General features: G+C 46.5%; 2 protein-coding genes and 1 long non-coding RNA gene across 4 annotated transcripts in view; all 3 read left to right on the forward strand.

Annotated features, from left to right (window-relative positions):
- lad1 (ladinin) overlaps positions 1-5,779 on the forward strand; it is a 6,853-nt gene extending 1,074 nt beyond the window's left edge. The window contains exons 2-14 of one of the 2 annotated variants that reach the window (XM_076022541.1): positions 1-26; positions 435-690; positions 2,522-2,589; positions 2,941-3,088; positions 3,350-3,433; positions 3,517-3,560; positions 3,643-3,685; positions 4,021-4,064; positions 4,182-4,248; positions 4,358-4,495; positions 4,583-4,675; positions 4,998-5,091; positions 5,295-5,779. The exon at positions 1-26 is cut by the window's left edge and continues 259 nt beyond it. In XM_076022541.1, the coding sequence (XP_075878656.1) occupies positions 1-26; positions 435-690; positions 2,522-2,589; positions 2,941-3,088; positions 3,350-3,433; positions 3,517-3,560; positions 3,643-3,685; positions 4,021-4,064; positions 4,182-4,248; positions 4,358-4,495; positions 4,583-4,675; positions 4,998-5,069 (1,083 nt within the window). In that variant the 3' untranslated portion in view covers positions 5,070-5,091; positions 5,295-5,779. The remainder of the gene's footprint in view (positions 27-434; positions 691-2,521; positions 2,590-2,940; positions 3,089-3,349; positions 3,434-3,516; positions 3,561-3,642; positions 3,686-4,020; positions 4,065-4,181; positions 4,249-4,357; positions 4,496-4,582; positions 4,676-4,997; positions 5,092-5,294) is intronic. The other variant, XM_076022542.1, reaches the window with a different exon arrangement.
- A 406-nt stretch (positions 5,780-6,185) lies between these two features.
- LOC142885824 (uncharacterized) lies at positions 6,186-7,821 on the forward strand. Its single transcript, XR_012926337.1, has 3 exons — positions 6,186-6,740; positions 7,646-7,655; positions 7,759-7,821. It is a non-coding gene; the product is annotated as an uncharacterized LOC142885824 (long non-coding RNA).
- Positions 7,822-8,483: 662 nt separating this feature from the next.
- On the forward strand, positions 8,484-13,775 carry tnnt2a (troponin T type 2a (cardiac)). Its single transcript, XM_076022558.1, has 11 exons — positions 8,484-8,563; positions 10,572-10,601; positions 10,943-10,967; positions 11,420-11,483; positions 11,576-11,692; positions 11,800-11,877; positions 11,965-12,075; positions 12,228-12,337; positions 12,448-12,538; positions 12,624-12,664; positions 13,603-13,775. Exons 4-11 carry the CDS (start codon positions 11,430-11,432, stop codon positions 13,634-13,636), a joined length of 636 nt encoding a protein of 211 aa, XP_075878673.1. The 5' UTR covers positions 8,484-8,563; positions 10,572-10,601; positions 10,943-10,967; positions 11,420-11,429; the 3' UTR covers positions 13,637-13,775.
- Positions 13,776-15,431: the final 1,656 nt, after the last annotated feature.

The raw sequence follows: 15,431 nt of genomic DNA on the forward strand, positions 1-15,431 counted from the left end.
CCACAGGTGTTCCAGGCAACCAGCAGGTGATTCACTCACACTTCACAGTTTGAACTTGGAAAAAAGTCATTGAGACTGCATCTCTTTGCTCCACCTCTGGTTCTTTTTCTTTCTTTCTTTCTTTGTGTGGATGTGAGAACATCACACCCACACCGCTGTCCATCTTCCCGTTTCACACACACTTTTTGCCCCACGGGACCGTGTGTCACCTGAGTGTGTTTTAAACGTGAAACCGCGCACCGGGTCCTGCTGAAAACAGCAGCAGCCGACTGCCTGGAGGAGAGGCAGGCTTCAAAGACAAGGAGAAACCCATGGTGGTGGTGGTGGCTGGGGTGGTGCTGGGGTGTTGAAACGATCCACCAGACGGCCTTCATCCCTAAACAGACACGTCCGTGCCCCCTACCCTACCCTACCCGCCCCCTCTTTGCCCTCAGCGCTGAGCAGCTGCAGGTGGACTTTGTGGAGATGCTGCGCGTCCGCAGCGAGAAGCGGCGTCAGAGGCACGTGGAGGTGCTGCAGCGGCAGAAGCAGGAGGAAGAGGAGGAGGAGGAGGTCAGAGGAGGAACCCAGGAGGTGAAGGATGGGGAGCCGGGCGACGAGGTCTTCAGCCCGTCATCCAAACCACAGTCTCCCCGCGCAGCAGCGTCCAGGAGCCCAGACAGTAGGAGAACTGACACTACACAGACTCAGGTAGGTGGAGAGGTCAACAGGTTAAACAGGTTTGTTTGAAGGGGATGTAAGTAGTTGATTTTTTTTAATAGGCTAGTTGAGTTTTATTGTTTACTGTCTTCAATAAGGAATAATAAAGAAAAAATAAAAATAAATAATAATAATAATAATAATAATAATAATAATAATAAAAAATAAAAAGAGAGCAGGCCTTCGCTGAGGCTCAGTCCCGAATAAAAACAAAACCCCACAAGGGCAGCAATGGATTGGGATCCAGATCAAACTCTCCTCGTCACGGATATCCGTCACCTGCTTGGCAAAAGCTTCCACAAGAGGTTTTGGTGTTGGTCTATGCAGCGTGGATCTATGCTGACGCTGTCTGGACAAGTTCGGTGGAATTAAATGAAGTGGGAGCAGGAGCCGGGCAGAGGACACGCTGTCCCACCCGGAAGTGCTCAGTGCTCTCATGCCTCACTCAGTCGCAGCACGATATTGCACAACGCGCAGCAGCCGTTAACCCCCCCCCCCCCCGCAGAGAACCGCGTTAAATATTTCTGGAAAACTTTGTCCCCAGAGAGCGGCGGGACACGACCGAGGATAGGAGCAACGCCGTCCTCAGAACACACACATTGGTCCGGATCCACGAAGCGATTAGCCCAGCTTTGACGACAGAAACTCCGTGTAAACAGCACCAGAAAGCAATGCGTCGACTGAAGGAAGTGGCGGGAAATGCGCTGGGGGAGGCGCCGGGAGCGGCAGGGCGGCGCCACAATCATTTCAATGTATTTAAATTAGTCACGCGCAAAATCGTCCGTCAAAGTGTTTCTGGGGTCGGAGCGACTGTCTCTGATAATGAGGTGTGTGTGTGTACATAGAAATATTACACACACACACACACACACACACACACACACACACACACACACACACACACACACACACACATCTTATTAAATACAAAATAAATAAATTAATAATTACATTTATCTATTTATTTATTTACTTATAAGAAACATTGATCAGTTGCACGTTCACTTGCACTTGAAACCTTACTCGATCAGATCAGCCACTCAACAGCTACAAATCGCTCTCAGGTGGCCAATAACCTTGGCAATTGTTAAAATAACCTCAACTTTTCCCAGAATGCACAGAAACAGATCAAGATTCTATATTTAGTCAGTGCGTTTACTCCCAGAGGAAAGTGTGCGACTGTCTCTCTCTTAGCGTGAGCTTGGGAGAAAGCCAATGTGCATGTTATCCGTGCATGTTATTTGACAACCACAGAAATAAAGTATTCCCTTCAGAAGTTCAACTCCTGATGATTGATTGATTGATTGGGGCGTGCACCAACGTCATAGTCTTGTAACGTTCTTGAAGAGTGTCAGCACATGTTACTGTCATTGGGGGGTCTGTGTAAGGTCCCTTTAAGGAGGTGCAGGCGCATATCATTAGCACTGTAGCCATAGTGGAAAACGACGCAAAGGGATTAAGGCCGCAATTTACTGCGGCGCTCCATTCTCTGTGGGTGTGGCCCGTTGTGTTTGTTGATACGTAACACGTGATTTTAAGCGTGACAATAAAGTGAGTTGATCAGTGAATGCTGTGGAAAAACCCGCCCACCAACCCAGATAAAGAGTCCGCTGGCTTTTATTGCGGTCCACTTTAATGCAGTGCCACTGCAAATAAAGCCATGGCTGTACAGTTGTGTAATGCAAGGCGTGCCGCTGGAAGTCTGTACAAAAGCATCATGCTGCTCATGTTGTAATGTTATGTCTCTCTCTCTCTCTCTCTCTCTCTCTCTCTCCCTCTCTCTCTCCCCCACTGTTCTTCCCTCTGTTTGCTTCTTCTCCAGCATGAAAATGAGGAGAGCAAAGACCCAGAAACCAAACCACCGTCAAACCGGACTCGCAAGTTTGTCAGGTTTGTGAGCACAATTTCTGTTTTGTTGCTGGGAAAGGTTGCTTTCATTTTTTTTTTATATATATATGTGTTGGGGAGGGGACAAATCGAGAGAGCGGCTCAATCGGTAGTTGTTGGGTTTTTGTTTTGTTTTTTTGTTCATTACGTACAGACTGTAATGCAGAACACGATCTCACCTTTCCAAGGTTGTTGGTTGTGTGCTCCATGCAATGACAAAATCAGTCCTGAACATGATAAGCTAACTTTGTGTTCATGAGGACGAGACGTTGGAGAACATCGTTACCGGTGGAGGTGAGTTGGTTGGCTCTGCTACTCGGCCGAGTCTCCATCCTCTCTGTCTGTGTGTTGCAGCTCTGTCGCCATCTCTCTCGACCAAAGTGCCTCCAGCAGCGGGTGCACCTCCCCCACGAGCCCCCGCTCTCCGACACCCCCGTCGTCTCCTCAGGGCTGGGAGCCCACCAGCCCCCCCGCCTCTGTTCAGAATGGACACACAGAGGAGGTATGTAGACAAAAACACACAAACGTGGTCAAGGTCACGTCTTCTAATGGGCCAAGAATGTGCTTCTTGGTGTTCGGCTGCAATTCTTAATAATCCAAGATATCAAACAGCACCCTCTAGTGCTCAGAGAGGTAGAATTACAGCCGCTGTCATGGGGAAAAAAAACAACACTTTGTTGCACAACGGGGGAAGCGCAAACAATTATTAAGGGCAAACAGAAAAGGCTTTAAACCACTCAAAGCTATTGACTGTCCTCCTCAGGACGGCTCTTCCACCTGCGACAAGTCTGAACAGTCCAGCAAACCTGCTTTGGCCCGACACAGCTCCAGGACTATATCTTTTAGGGTAAACATGTCTGACTCACACACACTGGCACGTGTCTGTACGAGCTTGGAAGGTGACAAATGCACGGTTTGTTTGGTCCACAGATGATGAGGAAGAAGGAAGAGGAGACTTCACCGCTGCAGAGGAGGTGAGGACCCGGCCCTCGTATCGGTTCACAGGTTTCTCTGCCCCGCATGTGTCTGACCACTGGCTGCATGTCTGTGTTGCAGTGCCAGCGTCAGGGTGGCGTCCAAGAAGTTTGAAGGCAGCCCAGTAAGAAAAAAAATAAATATATATATATATTGCTCTGGCTTGTCGTGCAGTAACAGTGAAAACCTGCAAACCAAGCAGGAAGTTGAAACATCATAAAGGCCCAAGAAAATACAAAATATGCATCTAAAAATTCACTCAAAATTGTTGCCGATTATGTCTGGAAATTGACCCCTTGTGATGTCATATTTGTAATGTATTATTTGAAATATCTCTGCATTTTAAACATAGATTTATGTGTGTGTGTGCGTGTGTGTGTGTGTGTGTGTGCGTGTGTGTGTGTGTGTGTGTGTGTGTGTGTGTGTGTGTGTGTGTGTGTGTGTGTGTGTGTGGACCAGGACCAAATCGAAGATGAAGACAAACCCTCATCTTTCCAGAGAAAGTGAGTTCTAGCAGCCCTGCTGATTGCCTTGCAAGCGTCGTCATCATCACCACTCAAAGTCTGTGGGCATATAAGTAAATCTGGACCTCTTACTGAGTGCGTTTGTCTTTCGTCTAGCGCTCGGCAGAGGATTTCAGCCAGGTCCATCCAGGAGAAGATGGAGAGACTGGCTCACGCTGCGCAGGTTAGTGAAACTCAATAAAACACTGGAACGTTGTGCAGCATCAACACAAACAACAATTATTGCAAATTGGTGTGTGTGTGTGTGTGTGTGTGTACGTGCGTGCGTGTAGCAGAAGTTGGAACCGTCACGGCCCACGGACGTGGCCCACAGGACCCTCCACCGGCTGGACAGGGTGTCCATGAAGAGAGGCCTCTTTGAGAAGGAGTCGCAGGCAGCCACGCCCATCAGCCCCGGACCTTCCAGACACGTAAACGCAGCTTTTCAATTCGCAACTGCGATGACTGACCCATGGTTACGCAATGGTTGCAATTATGACACTGCATTCCTCTTCCAGGAATTTAAGAACCTCTCGTCAGGAGTGTCCGATCGGATCAGCCGCTGGGTCAGCAAGGCTAAAGACCAGGCGGTGACGTCTCACGGTGCTGCTGTAAGGCTGCAACTGTCACTGTGGACCGCCAGGGGTCGCAGGAGTTATACGTATAGCCACAAGAGGGCAGGAGTGTACATTTGAGATATCAAAAGTTCTTCACATGGCCGCTAGAGGGCAGCGGTGCTCTCCAATGTAAACTGTTTGAGCCCCAAGCACTCTCTACTCCTTTACATATTATATGCACAGACAACTCTTATTTATTGATATATTTTTGTTGCAAAGATGCTACCTTGGAATTCAAGTCATTCAAGCATGGGCCTGTTTTGCCACAACAAGGCGTAACCCGTGGTTGTGTTGCGTTTGCTGTTTATTCCCACAGGATGTGCGACACGTGAACATCAACAGCAGGAGGAGTCTGTTCGAGAACGCCAGTTCAAACAGCAACTCTTGAAATATTGAAGGAAGGCCATCAGGTGAGATAAATATGCGTCGCTGGCGGCGAGTCAGTCGAAAAAAACAAAACAAAACAAACAAACACTGCGAAACTCGTTCGGCGAGTCATTTTGGGACAGAAAACGGTTGAAAGCAACTTCATAAAAATAAAAATAAAAAAACAATAAATAAAAGTATGACATGTGTACTGATAACACGCCTGAAACGACCTCTCTGACCACAGGAAGAAGATGAGACGAGGACTCTGGGGAAGATGTGATGGGTTGATCACTGAACAATGATTCTGTCTTCAGGCATTTCCTGTCAATGTTTCTTCGTAGCCAAAGCACAAAGGAGGAACTGATAACAAACACACAGAGGGAGGCAGCGAGTGGAGTTTGGCTGTAAATACGCAGGGTTCCACGCAGAAATGTAATTCTCATCTTGTTTAGGGCATACGGGGAAAATATGTTTGGGAAAAGAGTAAAAACAAAAGTTTATTTCAAAAGGCATGAGTGTGATTTTGAAAAACACTTTAAAGTTGCAACGCTGTTATCCAATTAAAGATTATAGCTGGGAAAACCTCTGAATGAATGTTCTTCTTTGTTTTGGTTTTTGTCTCTTTGGCCATTACTCATGGATATACTTGTCTCTGCCATTTCTGGGGCCAGACTGCTGCCTGTCGGAGGAATAAAGTCGTAACAGCTTTAAATAAATCGTAATAAAAGCTTTTATTCAAACGTGCCTCCTAAATTACTTGCACTCCTTGCCTGTTGTGCTCACCAAGCCCGGATCATGAACCGGGGGCCTCGAGCTCTCGGGGGCCTCGGGGCTCCGCCAGTTAGCTTTCTTTTTTGCCACGTATGCTGCGTTCGTGTGGTGTCGGAAATCCGAGTTCTTCTTGGCAAGGTGTTCTTTCAACTGTGTTGCGTTTGTGTGTTCTAAAGTTGTAATGCGGGGAAACACGAATACTCATATTTTCTTTCATTTTCCAAACAAATAAATCAGGTGGTGTGTGTGTGTGTGTGTGTGTGTGGGGGGGGGGGCTCTCCAAGAGAGTCTGGCCCAGGGGCCTCTGTATTCTTAATCCAGCCCTGGTGCTCACGCACGGTGTCTGTGTGTGTGAGCACTGAATGAGTGTGTGCACTGAAGTGAAGTAGCACTAACCTGTGACAGAAAGCACGCTGCCATGTAGGGCTGAGAGACCACAGTGTGTGTGTGTGTGTGTGTGTGTGTGCTTGAGCAGCCACGGCTTTATCTCTATAACTTCGCCACTCCAACTGGCATCTGCTCTCGCTCCCTTCCTTTCTTGGGAGCGCTGATAACGCAGAGCACCGGCTATCTGTGGAGTTATTAATAACACAAGCGGGGGGGCTCCTGAAGCCCCTCCCGCACCCACACACTCTGCCCCCTGAGCCAGCGGAGACTCACCTCAACTCCCGGCCCTGTCCTGTCTGCATCACAACCCAACAACCCGGGCCGCACATCGCTCCACCCGAGGTGAGTAACTTTAGTTTGAAGCACTTCCTGTTCCTGTTGTAGAAAGTCGTTTCGGAGGACATCCGAGTGTGACCTCTGTGTGAATGTGTGTCCGCTGTTCAAGACCTGCTGTTGGATAATTCAAACGCTTGCCGCCATGTCCGACACGGAGGAGGTGATGGAGGAGTACGAGGAGTAGGTCAAAGCATGCGTTGACATTTACTGTGTGCACTAAAGTCTCTGTCTTGTATTGAAGTGAGCGATGTTCAACCTTTGGGTGAAATCTATGGAAAAAGCACAAAGCAATAGTGACGCTATGTGATGAAAGCGGGGCATTTCAGTAGAAGCTTGCAATCGAGTCTTTCCATCTCACACATTTGGATTGACACATGAGCTATGTGAATGGCAACGCGTCAACTTCATGTCAGATGTTTATGTATGAAGCGCTGAATCAGAGCCAAAGGCTGTGAACAGAAAACCAACCGATCCCTGCCGTCGTTGAGCCAGAACGAGGTTGATTCATGGATCAGACGTGTGTGTTTAGTGAAGTAGTGAGGCACCCTTGGACATCCAAGTTTGGAGAAGGTTGAATCAGGATCACCTGAAAAGGTTACTGTGCAATTTAGGTGAACTCTGAAATTTCATCCCAAAGCTGAATATATCTCATTTTTTGTGAGTAGTGGACACTTACTATTATTATTTATTTATTTTGTGTGTGTGTGTGTGTGTGTGTGTGTGTGTGTGTGTGTCTTCTTTACAGTGTGGCAGAAGGTAAGGCGCCTCATTGTAATGCTGTGGCAGCAGTCATTATTCTCCAGGTATTACAAAAGGTTGATCAGGTCATTCTTATTTTATTTTATTATTCTTATTATATCCTATTCTTATATCAGAGTTATCAACAGCTACCACACACTTCAAATAAAAAATGTCTAATCGGCCATTGACTTTTATCTCATTGTCGTGTGCTAAATGATAAAAAAAAAAAATAATAAAAATCTGTCATGAGACGAGAAGTTCTGCTCGCATGAAGCTTGAGGACAAGAATTGGACTCATGATAATTCATGTTTTTTTTGTTTTTTTTTGTCCTGCCCTGGTTTTGCGACTGAGAAGAGGAGACTGCAGAAGGTACAGCACTCCTTCCTTTCGTTCTTTCTTTCAGTTTAAAGTGCTTCTGGCTGCTTCGCTACTGGCCGGCACTACTAACCAGTTCTGCGCTTCTGCTCAGCAGAGGAGCAGGTAGAGGAGCAAGAGGAAGAGGAGGGGGAGGAGGAGGAGGAGGAGGAGGAGGAAGGTATCGCTTAAGCTTCAAGCTGCAAGCATTTCTTTCTTCTTCTTCTTCATTTTTTCTTTTTAAATAATCTGGTACTGAAGAAGCTCGCAAAATAATTACGCCTGGTTTGGATTTGAATATGTGCAGTCTTATGTGCAATAACAAATGCTTGTGTTGAGTTTTTTTTTTTTTTTTCAAAGATATAATAGATAATAAGATAAAAATATAAAATATGTTCTTTCCCCAAAGCCTGTATTTACATAAGATTTCTATGATAACGAAATGTTGACACAGTATATATTGATATGCACTCGCTGCGTTATCAATCAGTTATGTAGTTTGTCTGTAAAAATACATCATATCTCGCTTTTGAAAAACATACTGGTATCAGTATCGGTGCGTCCCTGGTGATTACTAGCTCTCTGTTTCCGTCCCCTGCGGGTCTGACGAGGTCCTGGCAGCTGACGCTCCACACGCTCCACACTCTCCACACTTTCCACCTGCAGCCGCCGCTGCGGTCGTCTCGACGGTCCTGTCACTAGGACGGCGTCTAAAACCAGAAAAACGGGCGGCTGACAGAAAAAAGGGAGAGTGATTGTTTTTACTGGCGCGTGAGTCACCGGCCTGTCACTGTTTGCTGCTCAACTTGTTCCCTGGGCAGAGGCCACGCAGGAGCGGGAAGGAGAGGAGGAGGAGGAGGTGGGGGAGGAGGAGGAGGAGGGGGAGGACCGACCTGCTGCAGGGGAGGCAGAGGAGCAACAAGGTGAGGAGGGGGAGAGGGTGTGTGTGTGTGGGGGGGAATATTTTAGGAGGTGTGTGTGTGTGTGTGTGTGTGTGTGTGTGTGTGTGTGTGTGTGTGTGTGTGTGTGCGTGTGTGTGTGGACAGTTTGGATCGCTGCTGCACTTCACTACTTTTTCCCCCTCCTTCTTTGAAGAGTTTGCTCTCTAGAGAAGCCTGCTGGTTCAGGTAATCTAGTAATCCTCGGGTGTCCCACCCAACCCAGCCCTTTGGCTCTTTCACATCCGTTAAAATAAAATAAAAAATAATAAAACCCTCTACCTGTTCAACAGCAATATTTCACCTCTCTGTCTCCCCTAGCCAACCCTGAGACAACTGTTTCACACTCGTCTGTCATCTCAACTGGTTCTTTTATTTTTCTTTTTTTTGTTTTTTTAATGATCTCATAAACTGCCGCCTGGCGCACAGTGTGCCTTTCTCACACACCCACAGCACACACACACCCAGATTTATACACGGCTGCCAACATTTGATTGACTGAGTGCATGATCAGGATCACTGAATTAACTGGGGCGGCTGCTGCCACGCTCTGGACGGCTGCCAGGTGTGAACTATGAGCTATACGTCCCAACGACTACTGTTGAACTTGTGTGTGTGTGTGTGTGAGATTTAGTGGCATCTATATTGGGGAAAAAGAGGGTGCTGTGCACAACTGTATTGTTAGCCATTGTGAGTCTTAAGGTCCTCACGGACCGCCAAAAAGGGGCGACACGAACGTGCACATTTTCCCAGCTGTGAATTTTAAGCGCGACGTGATTCTGCGTATAAAATGCGCGAGGTGAATAAAGTTTGGGGCTCTTTGTTTCACGCTGAGGGAGAAAGAGTGGAGTCGACTACGTCCTCAAGCATGCACGTCTACTCTGCTCTGCTTAGTGAATTTGCTAAAAAATGTTTATTACTATTCCCCCCCCCCCCAGTCTTGAGAGGGTGTGTTGTGTGTGTCAGGTGGATTTATAGCTCAGGTGAACAGGCTGGGGTGCAGGTGGAAGGTACTAAAAGTTTGCTCAAGAGGTTTGCGATTAAGTTTTCAGTTCCTGTGGTTTGTTTTCCTTTGGATGTGCTTATAACTTAGAGAGCTTTTCGGAACAGGTCTGAACAATCTGTTAAATATTTCGCTCTGCAGAAATGTTTCTGTCGGCGTGTGAGGTTCCATTCACTTCAATAGGTTTTTTTTTTTTTTTTTTTTTTTTTTTAAAGTGAATTATTCACCTCACAAATTCTCTCCTGGAGTGTAAGGACCCTTTACCCAGCCACTTAACAGAATTAATATCAACATCAACAACATTATTACCCTAAGTAAAGAACAGAACAACTGCATTTAAAAATATAATAATAATGCTCTGCTACTTTAGCTTGTTTTACAAATTAAAATTAAGAATAACTATTATACATGATTGCTAATCTATATTACATTATCTTATTGCTAAAAAAAAAAAAAAAAGAAAAAAAAGAAAAAGAAAAGAACCTCAAGTCTCTCCAACTGTAGATAATTTGATATATTTGGAAAATTTGATATATTTGAGCATATGTGATCATTATCCATGAAAGGAGATACTGGCCACCAAAGTACAGTAGTGTTAAAGACATTTCAGCTTCTCTCTCTGTGTGTGTGTGTGTGTGTGTGTGTGTGTGTGTGTGTGTGTGTGTGTGTGTAAATGTTGGCAGAAGTTACACATTTGAAAGGCGTTGATTGAAGTTCTTGGCTGCCTGTCACATGGCGGTCACAGATGCCAGGCCTTCTTTGGAAGGGAACAGCTCATTATCAGGGCTTGTCTTATCAGAGTGCTATTGAGAAGAGACACACAGACAGACACAGTGACACACAGACACACACAGTGACACGCACACACACACACATGCACTGGCACTGTTGATTGCATTTTTACTACCCGCGCCAATTTGAACCCTGACCCCGCAGCCAGATGTTTTTAATGGCAGTCTCTCCGCATCAATTTCCTCTTTCTGCTTTCAGATGCAGAAGGAGGAGCAGAGGAGGGAGAAGGTAACAGCACGTAGCTCAGCGTTGACACACACACACACACAGTTTGTCTTTTTCCTCGGAAATGGCCGCGCCCCTGAAATCGGGGCCGGTTTACTCCGCCATTATCTGGGACTTGTGGTGGTTTAATTAGCTGTGCAGCGGCTGGTTAAGTGTGGGAAAAGATGTCGCGCGGGATCAAGTTTGTTGAGCTCGAGTTGGAGATACAATACTGAGAGAAGTCTTTTTCTACAAGTACTGAGATAAGTACTTTATTTATCCCGAAGGAAAATCCAATGCTTGAAGGTTTATAACAATTGAACTTTTTGTTGTTGTTGTTGTTGTTGTTGTTGTTTTCATAACAGAGGAGGAGACGAGACCAAAGTTCAAGTAAGTACACAAACAAACCCATGAAAAACAGATTGGGCTCCATTACAGTACATTATTATTTCCTTAAAACTACACTAGATGGAGCAAACTCCCCCCCCCCCCCCCCCGTAACTATACCCCACCAACTACATTTCTCATTCTCACGCTCCAGTTCGAGAGCTAGATGCAGCAGATCTCTTTTCGCTTGCTACTGACGGTGGTGATGAAATTCACTCCTTTGATCTGTGACAAGGTAGCACTCAATCAAACTGTGCAACGACCTCTTTAAAATACGCACGCCACTAATTAGCAGCAGGAGATGTTCACGGGATGTATGACGTATGGATGTATGACAGACGGTTAATGCACCAAGAACCCAATGATCCCGGTGCGTCACACTCATGAGATTCATGAGTGTGTGCACACTTGTCTGAGCCGTACTGGAATGCATCTCTGTTCCTTCCCCACCAAAGGCCCTTCATCATGCCTAACCTCATCCCCCCGAAGATCCCCGATGGAGAGAAGGTGGATTTCGATGTAAGTGAACCCTCGGTGACAAAGCCCAAGTTCCCCTTCCAATATGTGCCAAGCACACAGAGAGAGAGAGCGTGCCGGCCCTTTGTTTGCAGGACATCCACCGGAAGAGGATGGAGAAGGACCTGATGGAACTGCAGACTTTGATCGAGGTTCACTTTGAGAGCAGGAACAAGGAGGAGGAGGAGCTCATCAACCTCAAGGAGAGGATTGTGAGAGCAATTTGGACGTTGAGGACGTTGGAACCCGGCGGCCCACACACTGCCGTGCACTTGGATTGACTCGGGTTTGCCAAACTGATTGATGATGTGCTTTGCAGGAGAAGCGTCGCGCCGAGCGAGCGGAGCAGCACAGGATCCGCAGCGAGCGGGAGAGGGAGCGACAGAAGCGTCTTGAGGTGCGGAGGTTGCACCAACCTGAATCTCACTGCACGGTGTCGTCTTTCTGCAGCTGAGGTTCTCTCCCCCCCCCCACCCCCCGTTAGGACGAGCGAACTCGTAAGGAGGAGGAGGAGGCCAAGAGGAGGGCGGAGGATGACGCCAAGAAGAAGAAAACCCTGACCAGCTTGCACTTTGGAGGCTATATGCAGAAACTGGTTCGTACGCACAGGCATGAAGGGTTTACAGCTTCCTGCAAAGGAAACTTCCAACTACAGCATAGACTGTGTTCGTACCTTCCCTTAAAAAAAAAAAACCTCCTTTATTTCCAGTATTGCGTCATTAAACATTCAACCACACTCACCCACAGACTGAGAAGCGCAGCGGGAAAAGGCAGACGGAGAGAGAGAAGAAGAAGAAAATTCTGAGCGAACGTCGCAAATCTCTGGACATCGAGAACCTGAACCAGGACAAACTGCAGTAGGTGGAGGGACCAAAGTGTCCATCAGCCTGAGACACACTTTCAGAGTTTCGGATATTGACAAAAGCAGTTCTTTATGCGCCGCGGCGGTGTGTTTTCTTTTCCCCAGAGAGAAGGCTAAAGAGCTGTGGGAGTGGATGTACGAGCTGGAGGCCGAGAAGTTCGAACTGCTATACCAGTTCAGCAGACAGAAATACGAGGTGTGTGACCGTGTGTTCACGCTGCAGCGTGCAGCATACACAGAACTGCTATGGAGCCAGTGCAGTGACTTTGTCTTTCTTCCAGATTAATGTGCTGAGGAACCGAGTCAGCGACCACCAGAAAACGTGAGCAACAGACCAACTAAATCCTACTTCCCCAACCCCGACAAAATAGAAGAAGAAAAAAATGAAAGCAGACGACCCACTTAAAGAATTGACAAATGTGAAGTGTGTGCATCAAGCTAACAGCCCAGCGGGACTCGAGTCAGCTCCCTGTCCGGGGGCGTTGCCACCAGAGCTGGCGCAGCAGTTTGGTTTGGCTCAAACAGAGCTAAACATGTCGACAGTGATGTACTCGAGTCATCGGGCAGAGTGCCCACTTTGGAAATGGTTCATACATAGTTGCCTTCACTGGGGTGAGACCATCTTAACGTATAACCTTACGCCTGTCTAATATGAACAACATGCTGCACCCTGGGAAATGTTATTTTACTCAGCTTATCACGTTGAGGACGTCACACAGGAGCCGGGGAGCTGCCGCAGCCCCAGTGGTGTTATTTTTCAATGAGCTAAGCCAAGGTCTGACTAGAGTAGTACAGCGGTTAAATTACAAACATTTGTTTGTAATTTAAAAAAACAAAAAAAACAAAAAAACAACATCTTGAGCAATACTGCTGCTCCCACGAGTTTCAATTTGAAGGTTGAAATGACAGAAAACACAGCAGCTTCCACTGACAGGTTTGGGTTAAGAAGCCAGATGAGGCCTAAAGACGTCAAACCCTCGGAGCGACATTGCCTTATTTCTTTTTTTTTACCACCACGTCTCTGTTTCCTCTCCTGGATGAGCCGGCTTTCAATGCTTGGGGGTGTTTTTTTTTTTTTTTTTTTTTTTTTTCTTCTTTTCCTTCCTTCCACGAAACATACCGCTGTCAAAGCTGACGTGCACTCACTAGTAGAATCTCGCGGCATTCTTGAAAACCTCCAGATGTCGAGGAGGTGCTCAGTGACTCTCTTAGATGAAGGCAATCAGTGTGCTAAAGTTACGGTGTTCCATTGTTTCACAGATCCAAGAGGACCAAGAGAGGACTGAGAAAGTAGAGGCCAAGGCCGCCACCTGCCACCGCCACCTGCCACACCTATTCCTCTCCCCAGGAGCCTCCTGATTGGCTAATTGCGTCTATCGTTGCTGACAATGCTCAGATAGAAACCTGCGAAAATAAAGGCACGTCAGATCACACACTGCACTTCCTGTCATACTTCCACCATGGCCAGTTTACCAGTCTGGACCAGGAGCCCACAGTTTCAGCTACAACCTTCATGAAGGGAGGCCAGAAGGCAACAGGCATCTACCATGAGGCAGGTTCTGACATGACCGACACCGACACCATGCTGCTCTGGCCACCTGACAGGCTCTCACTCGTTCCTGACTCATTAAATCAGTCGAGGTGGGAAACCTTGTCCCCAGCAGCGATCGTCTCATGATCTTCAAAGAGAATCAGAGAGGTCGACAATCAAAACAGAGCCGCTTGCTTGGATTTGGCTCAGGCATGCAAGATTAACTTGCAAAGAAAACAAAATGAAATAAAAATAATCCAAACATCCAACATCTTTGCTTAGGAACTCACAAGTTGAATAGTTCTCCAGCTCAAATCCACAGGCAGATCTCCTCCTGTCCGCATTCCACAAATCATTATCTGCTGTGTGGATCAATGTAAAAAAATGCCACAAACAAGCCCGTGTCATGTTACACTCATGCGCTGTCGTTAATGCCGGTGTCAGGATGGCCTGAGGTCTAAAGGCAGTACAGTGGGAAAAACCTTGGCTCAGTCTTGATGTGCAATAACAGCAATGCTCCTTCCTTCCTGTCCTTTCTCTCTTTCTCTGTCTCTCCTCTACTTTTGTATTTCACCCCAACTAGTCAATAGGCAGATGATGGCCCTCTGGAGTCCGGTTCTGCCCTAGGTTTCTTCCCACTGGGGAGTTTTTCCCAGCCACTGTGGCATCTTGCTTGCTCCGGGGGCCCGGTTGCTTCTCTCTGATTGGTCAAAGCGCTTTGAGACGCCTTTGGTTGTGATTTAGCGCTGTACAAATAAAGTTTATTATTATTATTATTATTATTATTATTATTATTATGCTGCAACATCTCAAGGCCCACATTGCTTTCTCCACTGTTCAGAAAGCATTTGCTAAAACAAACTGCTCTGCAAATCAGACATTTGTGATGACACAAAGTGTTCCTCATTCATCCCCAAGGTGCCAATTTATGTTTTTTTGTGTTTGTGGCCACACTAAATGAATGCCACCAAAGTGATGATTGTCACACATTCACTCTTTCTTTAAGCCATCCAAAGTGGCAGTGACAGGAAAGTTCACTTTCTACGTGAACTATCGTTCAAGTTCAGTTCACAAAATTTAAAATGATCTAGTTCATATTTCAATATGTCATGAGATATATATATATATATATTTTTTTATTTGTTGCTACCCATTGAGTCCACACTGACAGCCAGCAGCAACTTTACTCTAGTTATTGAACAAAATACTAGGGGGAAACTTGCTGCTGGAATCTTTCTTTTTTTATTTTAATGAGGAATTATTCTGGAAATCTGGAAAAAGCTTCTCCACCAAGTTACACTCTGAGAGAGCGCCACCGTTGAAAAGAACGCCAGAATGAGGGCGTTCACAGCACGTCCGTCAAGCAGACACACAACTCGTTCAGTTCAGGGTTCATGAAGCATTGTTCATGGAAGGCGCTAAGCACAACACTGCCGATTGACCAGTGACTGCTCAACCTTTTCACTCCCGGAAACGGCACCTGTGATTGATACCTCTCCTGTGGAGAAGAGCGGAACGTGGAACATAATTGACTCATTCACGTCTCCACGTAGAAGGT

This window comes from Nelusetta ayraudi, unplaced genomic scaffold, assembly GCF_046127955.1.
Source record: "Nelusetta ayraudi isolate G7.1 ecotype Tasmania unplaced genomic scaffold, CSIRO-AGI_Nayr_v1 ptg000012l, whole genome shotgun sequence".
Lineage (NCBI taxonomy): Eukaryota > Metazoa > Chordata > Actinopteri > Tetraodontiformes > Monacanthidae > Nelusetta > Nelusetta ayraudi.